The 16,478-nt window shown below is 37.0% G+C and overlaps 1 protein-coding gene across 2 annotated transcripts in view; it reads right to left on the bottom strand.

Moving 5' to 3' along the window:
* Nucleotides 1–7,620: 7,620 nt before the first annotated feature.
* The window catches only part of CRISPLD1 (cysteine rich secretory protein LCCL domain containing 1), a 50,820-nt gene continuing 41,962 nt past the window's right edge, over nt 7,621–16,478 (bottom strand). The window contains exons 14-15 of one of the 2 annotated variants that reach the window (XM_047783719.1): nt 12,473–12,603; nt 7,621–8,735 (exon numbers count right to left, since the gene is read on the bottom strand). In XM_047783719.1, the coding sequence (XP_047639675.1) occupies nt 8,684–8,735; nt 12,473–12,603 (183 nt within the window). In that variant the 3' untranslated portion in view covers nt 7,621–8,683. The remainder of the gene's footprint in view (nt 8,736–12,472; nt 12,604–16,478) is intronic. The other variant, XM_047783720.1, reaches the window with a different exon arrangement.

Raw genomic sequence — 16,478 nt, forward strand, 5'->3', positions numbered from 1 at the left:
AGTCCAGCATTTAAACATAATAAATGAATACCTTAAAGTGCCTGAAGTAAACACTCATGATTTTTTTAATGTATGCTTAGAGTAAGAATGGCTCTTCTAAGCAGAATGACATCAGAAATTATTGAGAAAAAAGAATGAACAAATTTAACAACATACAAATACAAGTTTAAAAATGAAAAGAAAAATAAAACGTTTTAAATTAACAAAGAAGTGTTAATTTCTTAATTAGAGTAGCATAATGGTTAAGAGTTCACATGCATGTACGCACGAATTCATAAATACCTACAAAGACATGCTGATCTATGATTGTAAATCCACATGAGGCTTGGGTGAATTTCTAAAGGGGACCTGGGAATCAAGGTAATATACTTCTCATGATATATCTTTAGAAGTTCTAAATTTTTGTATTGTTGTCATGGGTTACATTACCTTTTCTGAATAAAATACAACTTATAAAAATAAATATATGTAATCTTTTGGCTCCAGCCAGAGTATAATAGCCTGTTTGGGACTAACCTTCCAGCACAGACCAACTATAAAAGCTGAAAAAAATCGATAAAACATGGGTTTGGAAGTTTTGCATCAAATATAGGCAGGACTTGAAGGACTAAACTCCTTGAGAGAAGGGAAGTGTATAATGAAATATTGAACAAGGGAGTTAGAGCACAAGTAGAGGGTGCAAGTCTTACTGTGCAGAGAAGACTCTGGCCAGATGCCTGGGCTGCCATATTGGTTGGGATTTAATGGGCAAACACCAGGAGAGGAGGAAACCTCAGCGTTAGGGCTCAAAAATGACTATACAAATCTTCCCTAAATCATTGGCTCTTCTAAACTGTGCACTCCCAGTGACACAAAAAATATTTTTAACATTTTTAACTTACTAGAAATAGCATCTGGGATGTTAAAATGCTAAAACAGCAATGAATCATTTAGAATCTCTATAATTTTCATCCAATCCAAACATATGCAAAAAGAAAAAAAAAGACCCCAAATTAAAGAAAAATAAGAAAGAAGAAGAGAAATCCATAGGTGAGTTAGATATTTTAGTTACCAGTTAGTCATCAGTCCGAACACCAAAAAATAAAGAGAAAAATTCAAGAGCAGCCAAATAAAATCACACTTTGCATTCAAAAGAACAGAAATAAAACAATGCTTAATGTTCATCATTACTATGGAAGGTAGAGGACAACAAATTAGCTTTTAAGTGATCAAAAAGAAAAAGAAAAGGTCCCTAGAAATCTCTCTCTAGCATAAATGTCCTTCAAACATGAAATAAAGGTATGTCATATAAATAAAAATTGAGCAAATACACGAGAAGTAGGCCTGCACTACAGGATATTATATCTTTTTCATGTTAAATAAATGTAACAATACATGGAAACACAGATCTTCTGCAGTAAACACTAACACTGGAAAAAGTCAATATAAATAAATATTAACTACTTCAGTGAACAACAGTAGTGTCTTGTAAGGCAGATCACAAAAGTAGAAGTAAAATATATGATAACACACACAAAAGGCAAGAATGGGAGTTAAGTCAATCAAGTTAAACTATTTGAAGATGTTTGCATTTAGAAGTGATACATATGCTAAATTAAGGTAACAGTTATATTGTTGGCCACACCAGCACCATGCCAAAGTTTCAGGGCCAGGCATCCAACCCAGCACCACAGCAAGACTCCAGCCAGAGCCACAGCAGTAACAGCATCAGAACCTTAACCCACTGAGACACAATGGAACCCCCAATATATTTTTAAGATGCAAATTATAGTCCCTATAAATTACCACCATAAGAAAAAATAAATGAATATAGAGCTAAAAAGTGAATAGAAAAGGAAAAAATGGAATAATTAAATCTGCCCAACTCATCCAAAAGAAGACAACAAAGTTGCAAACAAGGAATAAACAACAGATGACCACATGGAAAATACCTATCAAGTGTGGGGGGCTCAAGGAATTTCAGAGCAGATCAAGGAAAAATACATAACCACAAGGTGGCAGGAGCATGCACAGACTTTACTGGGCAAAGCTTTGACATATTTGCATGGGGTGGGCAAATCCCTCCCAACAGGAGGCTGATCAGAGACTAAAACAAGGGAGAGAAAAACAGGAGACAACTGGTCTAAGTGATGTCCTTTAGCAGCTAAAGCCTCCTGCGCAGTAGATGCCTTTTCCAGGCATTTATTTAGTACAAAAATATCTTCACATTTTGTACCCATTCTGAAAAGTGTATCTGCATAAAGAAATTTTGCTGTCTATACACCTCATGAAAGATGCTGGCTGTAGGAGGGAAATAACTAATAAGAACACAGACTAGAGCCTTATTTTAGGAGTTCAAATCATAGCTCCAATAGCTATTGTCTGAGTGATTTTGAGGAAGTTATTGATCTCTTATCATGTATAAAATGAATGTGATAATAATGGTATTCACTGGATTATATTGTAGACTGTGTGAGTTTATGTATAAACTTTTTTGGACAATGCCTGGCACAAAATACGCTCTCTATGAAAATGGCTATTACCAGTACTATTTATAAAAGCATCTGATAGGCCTCAGTAATTTACACCGAAATCTCAGGTGTCTGGTAGCTTTTTTTGTTTTGTTTGTTTGTTTGTTTGTTTTTGCCATTTCTTGGTCTGCTCCCGCGGCATATGGAGGTTCCCAGGCTAGGGATCTAATCAGAGCTGTAGCTGCCAGCCTACGCCAGGGCCACAGCAACACAGGATCTGAGCCGTGTCTGCGACCTACCCCACAGCTCACGGCAACGCCGGATCCTTAACCCACTGAGCAAGGCCAGGGATGGAACCCTCAACCTCATGGTTCCTAGTCGGATTTGTTAACCACTGCGCCATGACAGGAACTCCTGGTAGCTTTTTAATGTCTTAGAGACTGAGAGTTTATGCTGTAAAAGGTTTTTTTGTTTTTTCTTTAAAAAATAAGTTCTGATGCAACAAGCAAATATGCTTCTAAGTTGACACACTGAACCACCTAATTAGCTTTATTCCTTATTAGTATGGTGAAAACCCTGATAGGTAAAGTGTTTGTAATATAGTGACTGACTTGATACTTTTAAGTTTGCAAAGATGTATTCAAAGTATTTTTCTAACATTGGGCTTATTCCCTTACTTCTGGTTTTATCTCAGGGAAATATAGAAAATATGATGGGAAATCTGAGGAACTTATTTAAAATTAGCCACCCCTCTACATGACTCAAGCCAAGTCAGTGCATGTTCAATTTTTCTACCTGCAAACTGAGAGAATGAAGAGTTACATGAACACCAAGACATTTACCTAATACACCACACTGAGCTATGAAAAATGTAAATTTATACACACATTAATTCACACATGACACAGACAGGTTGTCCAATTATAGTTCTCAAAGAAACCTAAGATTCTGGGTTTTGTTTTGTAGATTAAAACTGCATCAAAGTTATGGGACACCCTCCAGCACATCTGTTCGGGATATTATCATAATTATTTCCTTCCATTGAATATCTCATCAGTGCCAGAGCAAGGAGCCAAGTAGGAGCAAAAATCTCATTAAACAATAACAACAGCCTCCAATTCTTTTTTTCTCTGAGGTATGATAACTTAAGTCCATTAAAGACTTCTGGCAGAATTCTTTAAAGTAAAGGTTATTTGTCTTTAACAGCTTTGAAAGAACACTCACCTTTCGCCTAAGTGCAAATACAGGATTTGGCTTATTTTTAAGACTGCAAGGTACAGCTGGGTCTGGGCAGTGGCGGGATAGGCCGGGCCACAGGCTGGGGCTCAAGGGCAAAAACGGTGCTGCCAAGGTCCAGCCCGCCCCCAAACAAGAGATGCCTGTTGCCCTGAAGCCAGTCTCAGAGGGAACTCCTTGGTCTTGCCATCCAGCGCTGCTGACGCCTCGGGGGCCTGACTCCCACGGAGTCCCTGACGGCCTTTCTGAGACAGGTCCACAGGGGTTACTGCTCGAGGAGTGTCCCTGCTCCGTCTCAGGGGAGCAGCGGGGAAAACTGCTGGCCCCAGGAAGACGGGCGACGGGTTTGGATCAGCCGGGTTTGCAAGGTCCTAGAGTTCCCCGACGACCTAGCACTGGGGGCCAGTTGAGGGTGAGTGAGAATGAGGGCTGACTGGGGTCGGGGGGGGGGGGGGCGCAGTGCAGAATTGCGCATGCGCCTCCTGCCCGCTTCCGCCTCCAGGCTTCTTGAAATCCGTCTGGGTGAAGGCCATACAAGGATGGTGCTGGCAGTAGGCAGGGACCTCAGGCCCCATCTCAGGGGCACTCCTTAGTCTTGCCATCCCAGCTTGTACCGCGAAGTAGGCTGATGAGAGTCATGTGGGAAGCCTGACTGAGGCCGTGGGTACCTTCAGGGCCCTGGGCGTTGTCTGGCTGCAAGGACCTTACCTGCTCCTCTTCCGCAGTGCAGCTGGGGCAACTGCTGGCCCCAGGAAGGTGGCCTGCTGGGCAGGGTCGGCCCAGGTTGACAGATTCATGGGGTCACCTGGAGTGTTTGTTTAATACTAGCTTATTCGTACATAAGGAGAAAACTAGGAGACTTAAAAAAAGAACAGTGAAAGAATACATTGAAACATTTCCAGAGCTCACTAGGACCCAGGAAACAATCAAGCTCTCATCAGTTGGAACTGAAGATTCCTTGCTTATCACTGGGAGCACTTAATATAGACCCCAAAAGATCAAACCTTAGTATGAGACTAAACAATCTCTGTGTAGCGATTAAAAGAAGATCTGAAAAACTGCCAGAGGAAAAAGAACCATTATGTAGAGGTGGATACAAACAGAATGATTGCAGAGGTCTCTTCAGGAAATACATAAGCCAGAAGAAGTCAATGAAATGACATCTTTAAAATGTCAAAAGCAAACAACCGTCAAACAGAATTCTAAATCCAGTGAAAATAGTTTTCAAAAACGAAAACAAAATGGACTTTTCAAGAACACCTGTAATAAATTTGTTAGTGAATTTTTTTTCAAGTGAACAGATGAATGAAAATCATTCAGGCAGTGTTACAATGATTATTATTATTGAACAAAATGTTTACCAGATTTTTTATAGAGATTATATGTTGGAATGATAATCTTTTGGGTGCATTGGGTTAAATGTATTTTTTAAATGAACTTAATTTTTTCTTCTATTAATATGGTCTTTAAAATTTAAGATGGTATATGTGGCTCATGTTAAATTTCTGTTACATGTTGCTGGAACTGAGTGTTTGGAAATAGATCCACATATACATGATCAATTGATTTTTGACAGAGGTATTATGGTAACTGAATGAGAAATGACAGTTTTTTTCAACAAACAGTACCTGGAAAACTGGGTATCTGTGTGGACAAAAAAAAACAAAACAAAAAACTTCTACCCTAACATCATACAATGCACAAAAATTAACTTCAATGAATCATAGACTTAAGATATAAAACTCTTTGAAGAAACCATAAGAGAAAATCTTTTTGACCTGATGTAGCCAAAGATTTTCTAGATATAACATAAAAGCATAAATCACAAAACAAAAATTAAGTTGGAATCCATGCAATTTAAATTTTCTGGTCTTCAAAACTAAAAAACTCACCACTAAAAAAAAAAAAAAAACCAAAAATATACATTTTTATATACTGCTTAAAACACACACACACACATATATGAGATAAAGGCTTTGTATCCAGGATATATAAAAATTTCAGGAGTTCCCGTCGTGGCTCAATGGTTAACCAATCTGACTAGGAACCATGAGGTTGCAGGTTCGATCTCTGGCCTTGCTTAGTGGGTTAAGGATCTGGCATTGCCGTGAGCTGTGGTGTAGGTCGCAGAGGCAGCTTGGATCCCGCGTTGCTGTGGCTATGGTGTAGGCTGGGTGGCTACAGCTCCAATTGGACCCTTAGCCTGGGAAGCTCCCTATGTCATGGGTGCGGGCCTAAAAAGACAAAAAAAATAATAAGAAAATAAAAAAATAAAAATAAAAAAAATTTTAAAGAATAAAATTAGGAATTGTTGGAATATTCACTCAATACTATTTATAGAGGATAAAACTTATTGTATCTCTGTGTTAGTTAAGAGTATTACCATTCTCAAAGAGCTTATTTCTAAGTTTATAAGTTTATTTATGTTAGTATAAGTTTATAAGACAAAATTTTTAAAGTAATGTAGTTAAACAAAAAGGGCATATTAGAGAGTATTATTTTATTCTTACCAGGAAAAATTCCTAGAGGATTTCACATGTATGTAAGTGCTGAAGGAGAAGTAGTATATTATGACAGATGTGCAGTGTCCTCAAGGTAAATAACAACAAAAATGATCATAAAGATATTACTAATAAAAACTAACATATATTGACAACATACAGTGTGTCTGATGTTCTTTTAAGTACATTATACATAATACCTCAATTAATTCTTAGCACAATCCCTATGAGGTATTATTTGTCCCATTTTTCAGGTCAGGTAATTGAAGCACAGGAGTTTGTGTAACTTACACCAGGCCATACCTTGTGTAGAAAAGCATAGATAAGCAATATGGAGCAAGGCTATGCAGGCTCTTAAATGCTTTTATGAGATGAGTTGGTTTTCTTAAATAATGGAGACTTACCGAACAGAGTAATTCCAGTAAAAAAAATTAATGATGCACTGAAAAAGAATGAAGAGGAACAAAATGAAAAGGCACCAGTTGGAAACAATTATTAATTGCCATAATACAGAAAACTGATAATAAACAGCCAAACTAGAATCCCTATTCTGACAGAATTAAGGGGTCTTTCCTACTGGAGGGGAGCAGTGAGGAACAGAAGGTGAATCTGACTAAAGTATACATTTAAATAACGGTATTTAAGATAGTGTATGAGAGGGCGTTCCTGTTGTGGCACAGCAGAAATGAATCCAACTAGTACCCATGAGGATTCTGGTTCTATCCCTGGCCTCATTCAGTGGGTCAAGGATCCTGCATTGCTGTGGCTGTGGTGTAGGCTGGTGGCTGTAGCTCTCATTTGACCCCTAGCCTGGGAACTTCCATACGCCATGGGTTTGGCCCTAAAAAAAGCCGAAAAAAGAAAGAAAGTGTATGAGTCTTTTGGAAAAAAGATATTCCCACAAAAATTGCTTTTAGTTTTGAAATTTTCCTATATTTTGAACCAATTCCCAGACAGTACTTGATAACCGGTCACAATGTTAGTTTCTTCACAATTTGTTCTCCAGCAGCCGTTTATGTGAGCTGCACTTTTTCCATTTTTGGTCTTATCCAGCTCCCTGGCTTTCCCTGATTTCTCTGGTGGAATTTCTCTCTTTTATCTGCTCCAAAACATCTACTCACTTACTTTCTAAAAATATTTAAAGAATTTGTTACCAATTATTTTATAATCGCTTTGTATCTTTCACATTCTTTCCTTCTAACTTACAATCTTTTTTTTTTTAATTTCCCTTAATAGCATGCTTCTAAATATATGGGTTTCTGTCTTCTCTTTCACAAATACATAGATAATCAGGGTGACTTGCCCACATCTGGTATTAGGGGGTGTTGCTTATGGTAATGTCAATAACCTATATTTAAAAGACTTACAATAATTCTGTTAACTGAAAATGATTTTTTAAGTCAAAATAAGGATACAAAAGGGACTGAAAGTAATACTTTGAAACATGATTAATTTTAATATGTTTACAAGGAAAGAGTAAATTCAACAGCAGAAAAAAAAATTACCCAAAGTAACATTTTACAGATTTTTAGTCTTAAAGCACAATACATTTTTCATACAAATATATCACCATTATAGGTAACATAATAGGGCAACATTTATACACAAGGCCATTTACCATTAAGAAAATCAGTGGCAATGGTGATGTAATACATTAGTTCAACTTTGTTAAACTTGTTGCTCTTATACTTCCTGGCCTGCAGGAGTATTTGCCAGGATACAAAAGAAAATGTGTGACCTCAGTTTGAACAATACATAGAAAGCTCTGGTGCCCATGCTTAACTCTATATTTATTATATGATCACTAGAAATGTTTTTGTACCACTACTCTGGCTTAATTCCATTTACTATTAAGCCCATTCCCAAGGAATCAAATATTTTAACAGATTCACTTGGATATTAAGGAATTATTTTATACAAAATAAGTGCAATGTCAGGACTTAATATTCTGCATGCCTAAACAGATAGAAGATAAAAACTATACAGGTATTATGTGGAAAGTAATTTGATATCATATGGAGTAGGTAATCATAGCATTGAACCTAGGAAATGTAATGTTTTTATTTTGTTTTTAGAGTTATTATTTTCATTATTATTGTTTTAAAATGCACCAGATGATTTTCTGAGGGCCATTCACATTCAATGCTTAGTTTCATTTTATCAGTGGCATATACAAAGCACCATATAATATAATATATGAAATGTAGAACAATTATGACTATGTAATTAACTGTAGAAATAACTGCTAAGAAAATATAGCAATATTTAACACAGGATTTCTAAAACCATTACATACTCATTACTTTTCCTGAAGCTAACAATGGTCCCATGTTTTATTTTACAGACGTAGTCTATCAAGATTTATATGCATTTGGCACTTTTCGGGGGCTGAAAATAGTTGATATCTTCTGTACAGTAATGTTACAGTTTTATACAAACTTCAGAAAGCATTGGCATTTGGAATAGTCTTTACGATCCTCTTCCAAGTGTTCCAATTCACATGACAGCAAATACTCTGAATGCCTTTCCTCCTGGAGGATTCTGTAAACTGCAAAAATACACAAAGTATATTGATGTCATCTCCACACATAATCCTCCAAACAAATCAAGCTTTCCTATGACAGTTAAGAAAGCAGCCCTATGAATCCAGATGGTCAAATTTCTTAGCCTACTATAATTTATAGTTACTGGAAAGCTTGAGTGAGGATGACATAATTCTTTAAATCTTGGTTGTATGCTGCCTACAAGTTGACTAAAGAAATTTCAGACGCATAGTGGTAATAATAGTATTTTATTTAGAACGTCACAGAGTCTAGGTCATGTTTTCATAAATTACCACCTTTGATTCCAATAAAGTTAAATTAAGCAGCTCTTAAGCGATTTTTACCGAGATTCAGGTTTACAACTGATCGCCATGGTTAAAAGTTAACTGCAAGTTAAAAATATGACAATACCTAAGCAATACTCAAGAGTACTAACTTATTATTTCCTAAATCAGACAAAATTTAAACTACATAGCCAGCATATTTTTTTAAATTTTAAAAAATCTGTAATTTCAAGAAAATCTAAGTGAGGAATTTAATGGTCAAGTCTGAAAGGCCCTAAGAATTTCTTCACTGAAATGGAAACGCATACTCACACACACACACACACACAACACACACAATGCACTCAATCTTACATCAGAAGTATTCTAAAACAGAACTTTAAAGTAATGCGGAGTTATTTCTTTTACTCTTATAAATTGTTAATATTTTATTTATTAATCAAGATATGTTTTGCTTAAATGCCTCTGGTTAAAGCCAATTGATAATGTCATTAATCATCATTTATTCTAATCAAATATAAACTTTTGATGTCTATAGTTTTGCATAAAGTTTTATTTTCTTAATAATACATAAAGGCTTTTAGAGATAAATACAATAAATGCTAAGAGGGAGACAAAGTGCAATTTCTTTTACATATTTATTCATGTACAGGAAAAGGAAAGGTAGAATTTTATTTTATTCTACTTGATTTTATATTTATGTTATTTTTTGGTGGCACTCATGACATGTGGAAGTTCCCGGGCCACGGATTAAATCGCATCGCAGCTGTAACCAGAGCCACAGCAGTGACAACTCTGGATCCTTAAGCCACTGAGTCACAGGAAGGGGAGAATTTCAGAATGAAGAAGAAATGAGGATGTCACAAGTAGGCACACATAACATTGCACAGTAAACACACACACACACATTTTTCGTACAAGCAAATGGTCAATTGAAAGCCATTTTTGTTGTAGGAAACACATTAACAAAATGCTCTAGAAAGTGTCTTTGCACAAAATGATACACCGTAAAATGCATATTTCTGAAACTAGAGAACTAGTGCTGAATCTGAGCTCTGAGACTGACTAGTTACCTGACCTTGGACATATCCTTTAACCTCTCTGAGCCTCAGTTACCATGTCTGTAAATCAGAGTTTCCAGATCCAACTTTATAAGGAAGTTGGTAGAGCTGCGTTAATATGTTTAAAGGGCCCAGCAGCATCTGGAAAATTCATAGTAGATGTTCAAAAATAATTACTATTCTCGGTTTTATTAAAATATCACCTATCTTATGGTTTTAAAATAAATTTAAGAAAGGTGACAGGTAAATGAAACCACAACACTCAGGTTAGCTTATAAAACTGCATATCATACTTTACAACTCTAGAATCAATTTTATATGTAGTATCTAATGTACATATTAGATCAATTTTATATGTTGTATCTAATAAACAGAGAGAGATGGGGAAGGGTGTGGAGTGTGAGTGATGTGTGTCTGTTTACATTACAATGAAGAAATTCTTAGGATCTCACAGATTTGACCATTACCTTACCTCACTAAAATTTTTCTTGAAACCACAGATGTTAAAAATATTCATAACTACGATGGTAATACAATTTAAATGCTGTCAGACTTAGGAAATGGTAGGGTAAAAAGAATCTCTGTACTTGTGCATAAAAAAATCTTTATATTTCCAACTTATTCTACATAGGAATACATAATTTCTTACCCATTTCACCAAGATAGGAAGATTAAATGATCTCAGGATACAAGTTCTAACAAAAAACATTAACTCCGGCAAAGAGATGGCTTATAGGTATAGAAGTCTGTAGGACTTTTTGACATATTTTTCACCAGACACGAGTGAAACTAAAAGGTCTTTTACTTAAAGGGACAACCCAGGAAGAATGATTTCTTTGGAAATCTTTGATGAGTCTAGATTTGCTCATTCCTATGTATTTACTAATTCTAGAAAATTACCATGAGTCAGAGAAGCCAGGCTGGAGAGAAGTCACGCTCTTAACACTGGCCCCCTGATACAGTCTCGTCTGAAAGGAGATGCTAAATACAAAGCTGTCATCTGATGAAAAGGACATCCAGATGCTTATGTGTAAGGCGATCTAGATACCCTGCATGGTTTGCGTCCTTTAAAGAAACTTTAGCACATATATCAACCCTCCTTGGCAACTTTGAAGAACCTAGTAAATGTTTAAAAGTTAGGGCTTTTTGAGAGTTCCCGTCGTGGCGCAGTGGTTAACGAATCTGACTAGGAACCATGAGGTTGCGGGTTCGATCCCTGCCACTTGCTCAGTGGGTTAAGGATCCGGCATTGCCGTGAGCTGTGGTGTAGGTTGCAGACGCGGCTCGGATCCTGCATTGTTGTGGCTCTAGCGTAGGCTGGCAGCTACAGCTCCGATTCGACCCCTAGCCTGGGAACCTCCATATATTGCGGGAAGCGGCCCTAGAAAAGGCAAAAAGACAAAAAAATAAAAAAATAAGAAAGTTAGGGCTTTTTTCTATATCTATTTAAAATACATGGGGATGGAGTTCCCGTCGTGGCGCAGTGGTTAACGAATCCGACTAGGAACCATGAGGTTGCGGGTTCGGTCCCTGCCCTTGCTCAGTGGGTTAACGATCCGGCGTTGCCGTGAGCTGTGGTGTAGGTTGCAGACGCGGCTCGGATCCCGAGTTGCTGTGGCTCTGGTGTAGGCCGGTGGCTACAGCTCCGATTTGACCCCTAGCCTGGGAACCTCCATATGCCGCAGAAGCGGCCCAAAGAAATAGCAAAAAGACCATAAATAAATAAATAAATAAATAAATAAAATAAAATACATGGGGCTTAACATTACTTCTGTAAGTACCAAGGATTTGAAAAATCACTAAAGGTTTTTTTCTTAACTTTATTACTTGATAAATGTAAGTCATATAAGTTTTCTCAAACCACTGAAATATATAATACTAATGAGTCAAACACAAGATGACCTGAAAGAGTTCATTAATACCATACTGGGCATCCAGCTTCCAGTCAAAAAGAGAATTTGGTTCCAGGGAAAATCAGACTTGTTGTTTCCCTCAAATACTTTTTCAGACAACTGGATTAGAGAAATATTCAGTGCCTTGCTCACCTAGAAAGAATTACATGTAAAAACTAATCTAGAAAATCCAAAAGAGGATGAAAGAAATTTCCTTATTATGAGATCAATTAACAAAAGAGTGGTTCTGACTTGTAATCCGATTTTCATGTTGATTTTTATAAGCCTGGAGGAGACAGGCACCTCTGGTACTGCAGCTTCTCCCATCCCTGGAAGACCTATGATTATACAGCGTGCAACGGAAGCACAGTGGCTCAGTCACGAAACCTCAAACTCATATTAAAGCGAGTTGGAATAAAGGAATCGAGCATAAAGGAATTGAGGATATATTGAAATATACATATTTAGATATAAGTTTATAAATTACACATATTCATTTCTTTACCTTTCTGAGAAGATTCCATTCTGAAAGGAAGCAGTGTAAGTTTTTCTTTTGTCCACAGGCATAACGTCAACATAACCACCATGATTTCGAACCACCCCAGCATGTACCGCTGCTCTGCAGATACTGGACAGCTGAGGGAGCAAGAAAAAACCCGCAATCGTTAGGAAATGCCTGCTGATCTTATCCCTACCACTCTTCTATTGCACAGCAGGTTCCTGCCATCTGTCTCTATATGGGTACCCCGTGAGCAGGATGATATCTTGCGCATAAAGGAATGTTCCAAAAGTCACAAAGTTAAAGCTAATTTTGAGCAAGGCAGATTTTTTTTGTTTTTTTTTTCGTATTTTAGGGCCACACCCGCAGCATATGGAGGTTCCCAGGCTAAGGGTCAAATCAGAGCTGTAGCTGCTGGCCTACACCATAGCCACACAAGCAGTAAGGGATCTGAGCTGCTTATGCGACCTATACCACAGCTCAAGGCAACACCGGACCAGCAAAGCAGATCCCTTCACCAGCTAATCTGGCCAAACAGCAAACTTTTACTATTGCTATAAAATGCAAATTAGCTCCTTTTATCTCTTCCAGAGCCTATTTACCACTCTTAAATTTCAGCCTTTGCTGGTCCCTACTCCAGTCACTCTGACCAAAAACTCACAGCTTGGATTATCTGGACCTCACTTACATTCAGTTTTGACTTTAAACAACTCAAACAGTTCTGTATACCTCTACAGTCCCTTTTCCAAAATAGAGGCATACATTAAATAGGGAGGTTTTTTCCTATTAGATAATATAACCTATGCAGAGAAAACCTGCCCAAAAGAATAATCCCAAGGAAAAAATATGAAGAGCAATCATAGCGTCTACCTAAATTTGCAATGTCTGTCAACTCTGGTTCGAACACTCTGACATGAGGTCCTAAGAAAGTTCTATTTTTGCACTGGACCAGTTACATAACCTGAATTGAATGGAATTTCTGTAAAGGAGAAAACTGCTTCAGTTCCAACAAACCCTTTTCATTTTTTCACACGACTGAGTTCTAGAAAGCAACTCTTCTTTTGGCCAATTAAAGTCTTCTGTCGATTTTAACATACGCTTTCATTCAGATGTTTTACCAAAATTTGTCAATAGCTGAGTATAGCCTGAGGAAATCCCACAAAATGAAACACTTGCACTGTTTCAGTAAAAAGCAATCCACCTCATATCCCCATGACATGGGGTCTTTCTGATCCCACTGGTGTGTTCTTTTCTTATCTCTGTGCACATGTGAGTGACTTAATGTGTTTTTTTAAGTTCACATAGGCATGTGCATCTTACGTGACCTTGCTTTATTACTGTGCTCTGAACTCTGTAGCATCAGTCAGTATTTATTAGATCAAACAGAGCGAATGCCAAGCTGTTTAATCCTTTTCATGTTTTTTTGCTATATCACAAAATACCATACATCTAAAACCCCATATCCTTACTCTGAGGAAAATTTTATTCACCATTGAAAAGTCTCTCACTGAATTAATATTTGTGTCCAATGTGGGTTCATAATAGAAGGAATTAAAAATAACTCTGTACACATTTCAGAATTTATCCTATTCTGTTAAAAGGGTGTTATCAGCATTTTTCCCAAGGCAATAAAAGTGCTTAGATATAACATTCACTAAATCCAAGCACTTAATATGGTTTGAAACTATTGTTTTGCCCATAACTATGCAGTCAGCAGGCATTCCCATTTGAGTTCAAAGGTCAGAAAAGATTTTCTTTTCCTACTTGCACATTATAAGAATATAACACAGGAAGAAAAAAATATTATCTATGAAAACAGTAGAACATTTTTAATGAATGCAGAAGTTAACTTCATCTGTAATAAATGAGAAACAAAAGCTCAAAGCAATGGAATGTACAAGTTGTAGCTCTATAAATGGGAAGAGAGAGAGAGATGGGGGAGAGGGGAGATCGGTAGCTTGCTTCTCTTCTTTCCATATCTTGTATTTAAAGAGATAATATATTTTTCAGGGAGTGGGAAGACTGATTAATTAATGGTTGAATCTCTGTACTTGTGCATAAAAAATCTTTATATTTCCAACTTATTCTACATAGGAATACATAATTTCTTCCCCCATTTCACTAAGATAGGAAGATAAAATGATCTCAGGATACAAATTCTAACAAAACATTAACTCTGGCAAAGAGATGGCTTATAGGTATAGAAGTGTGTAGGACTTCCTGACAGATTTTTCACCAGACATGAATAAAACTAAAAGTTTTTACTTAAAAGGACAACCCAGCAAGAATGATTTCTTTGGAAATGTCTGATGAGTCTAGATTTGCTCATTCCTATGTATTTATTAATTTATTTTTTTTAACAAGCATTTATGTGCAAGGTATTTGCTGAATGTCTGATATCATTGTGTGCTCTAAGGTCTGTTAATGCAGGAAGTACGCCTGTCTTGTTCACAGCTTGGCACCCGTCAAAATGCCAATGAAAAAATGATGCATAATTTGCCCAGCTGCTGCCCTCAAGGAACTTAAAAATTAATAACAGTGGTGGGGAAATCATAATGCCTAACTTAGAATCAGCTAAGTGCTAAATACAAAGGAAAAATAAATAATAAAAAGAATATAAATAATAAAAGGAAAAAAACAAAGCTATATGGTTGAAAGAAAAGCAACATCATACTTAGATTAGGAGACCCAGCACAACACTTCACAAAGAGTGGCAATAATTTACGATGTGAAGAATAACCATGATTTTGACAAAAAAATTAGGAAAAGGATGTCTTCAAACAGAGACAAGAAAATAAGCAAAAATTGTGAGGACTACCAAATTAAGATACCAGCAAGACATTTAAGTTGCAGATAAGAATCCTGCAAACCTGGAGCTGGGAGAGAGACTTAGATTCAGAGAATAATTTTAAAGGTAAAGCTGAACTGGAAAAAAAAAAAAAAAACCCAAAAAACTGGACCTAAATGAATTCAGCAAGAGAAACAGGGTGCTAATACATACATTTCAGGCCTCTTTTCACAATCATATTTCTATAGCATTTCTACTGAATAAGTGCATCGAGAATATATTACATTTCAGGCCTCTTTTCACAATCATATTTCTATAGTATTTCTACTGAATAAGTGCATTGAGAATCTATTACTTAAATTTGTTTTGGTAATTCTTTGGATTAAGATATTGGTAATGGTTTCCAACTGTCTACTACAAAATCTAAACTTATCAGTATGTATTTAGACCCTCTAATCACATGGTTCAAGAGCCAGACCCCCTGGATTTCCCATCGTGGCTCAGTGGTTAGCGAACCTGACTATCATCCATGAGGACACAGGTTCCAACCCTGGCCTCGCTCACTGGGTTAAGGATCTGGGATCCCACGTTGCTGTGGCTCTGGTGTAGGCCAGCGGCTACAGCTCTGATTCAACCCCTAGCCTGGGAACCTCCATCTGCCATCAGTGCAGCCCTAAAAGACAAAAAGACAAAAAAAAAAAAAAAAAAGAGCTGGACCCCTTCCCTTTCCCCATCCATCACACCAAAGTGGCTACAGCCCCTTTAACTTCAGTTCTCACCAGCTCAGATACAAGTACACCTACAGGCTATACCCACTTTCAGCTCACTCATTCCCACCTCCATATCTTTGTAGATGTGATTCACCCCACCCAGAATGTGCAGTAATCCTCTTTACCAACCGACATTTGAAACCTGGATGAAAAAGCACTTATCCACACTGAAGCTATCATGGCTAATCTTCCAGGTCCAACCCCAGTCCTATCATCCATAACAACGCACCCTCAACTGATTTCCATTTGTATGTATTTTAATGATGACTTGTTTTTGAGGTACGCTGTCTTTTAAATGCCCATTTGACAGTGGAGATGTTGTTCATACATTTGACAAACTCAATCAACCAGTTTACACTTCAAATACAGAAGAACTCAAAAGAAGGTTAAAGAAAAGTAAAATGGTTTTTCCTTCCCAAGGACACATCCAAGCTATTTATTTCATTTAGTACCT

The sequence above is a fragment of the Phacochoerus africanus genome, chromosome 6 (assembly GCF_016906955.1).
Source record: "Phacochoerus africanus isolate WHEZ1 chromosome 6, ROS_Pafr_v1, whole genome shotgun sequence".
NCBI lineage: Eukaryota > Metazoa > Chordata > Mammalia > Artiodactyla > Suidae > Phacochoerus > Phacochoerus africanus.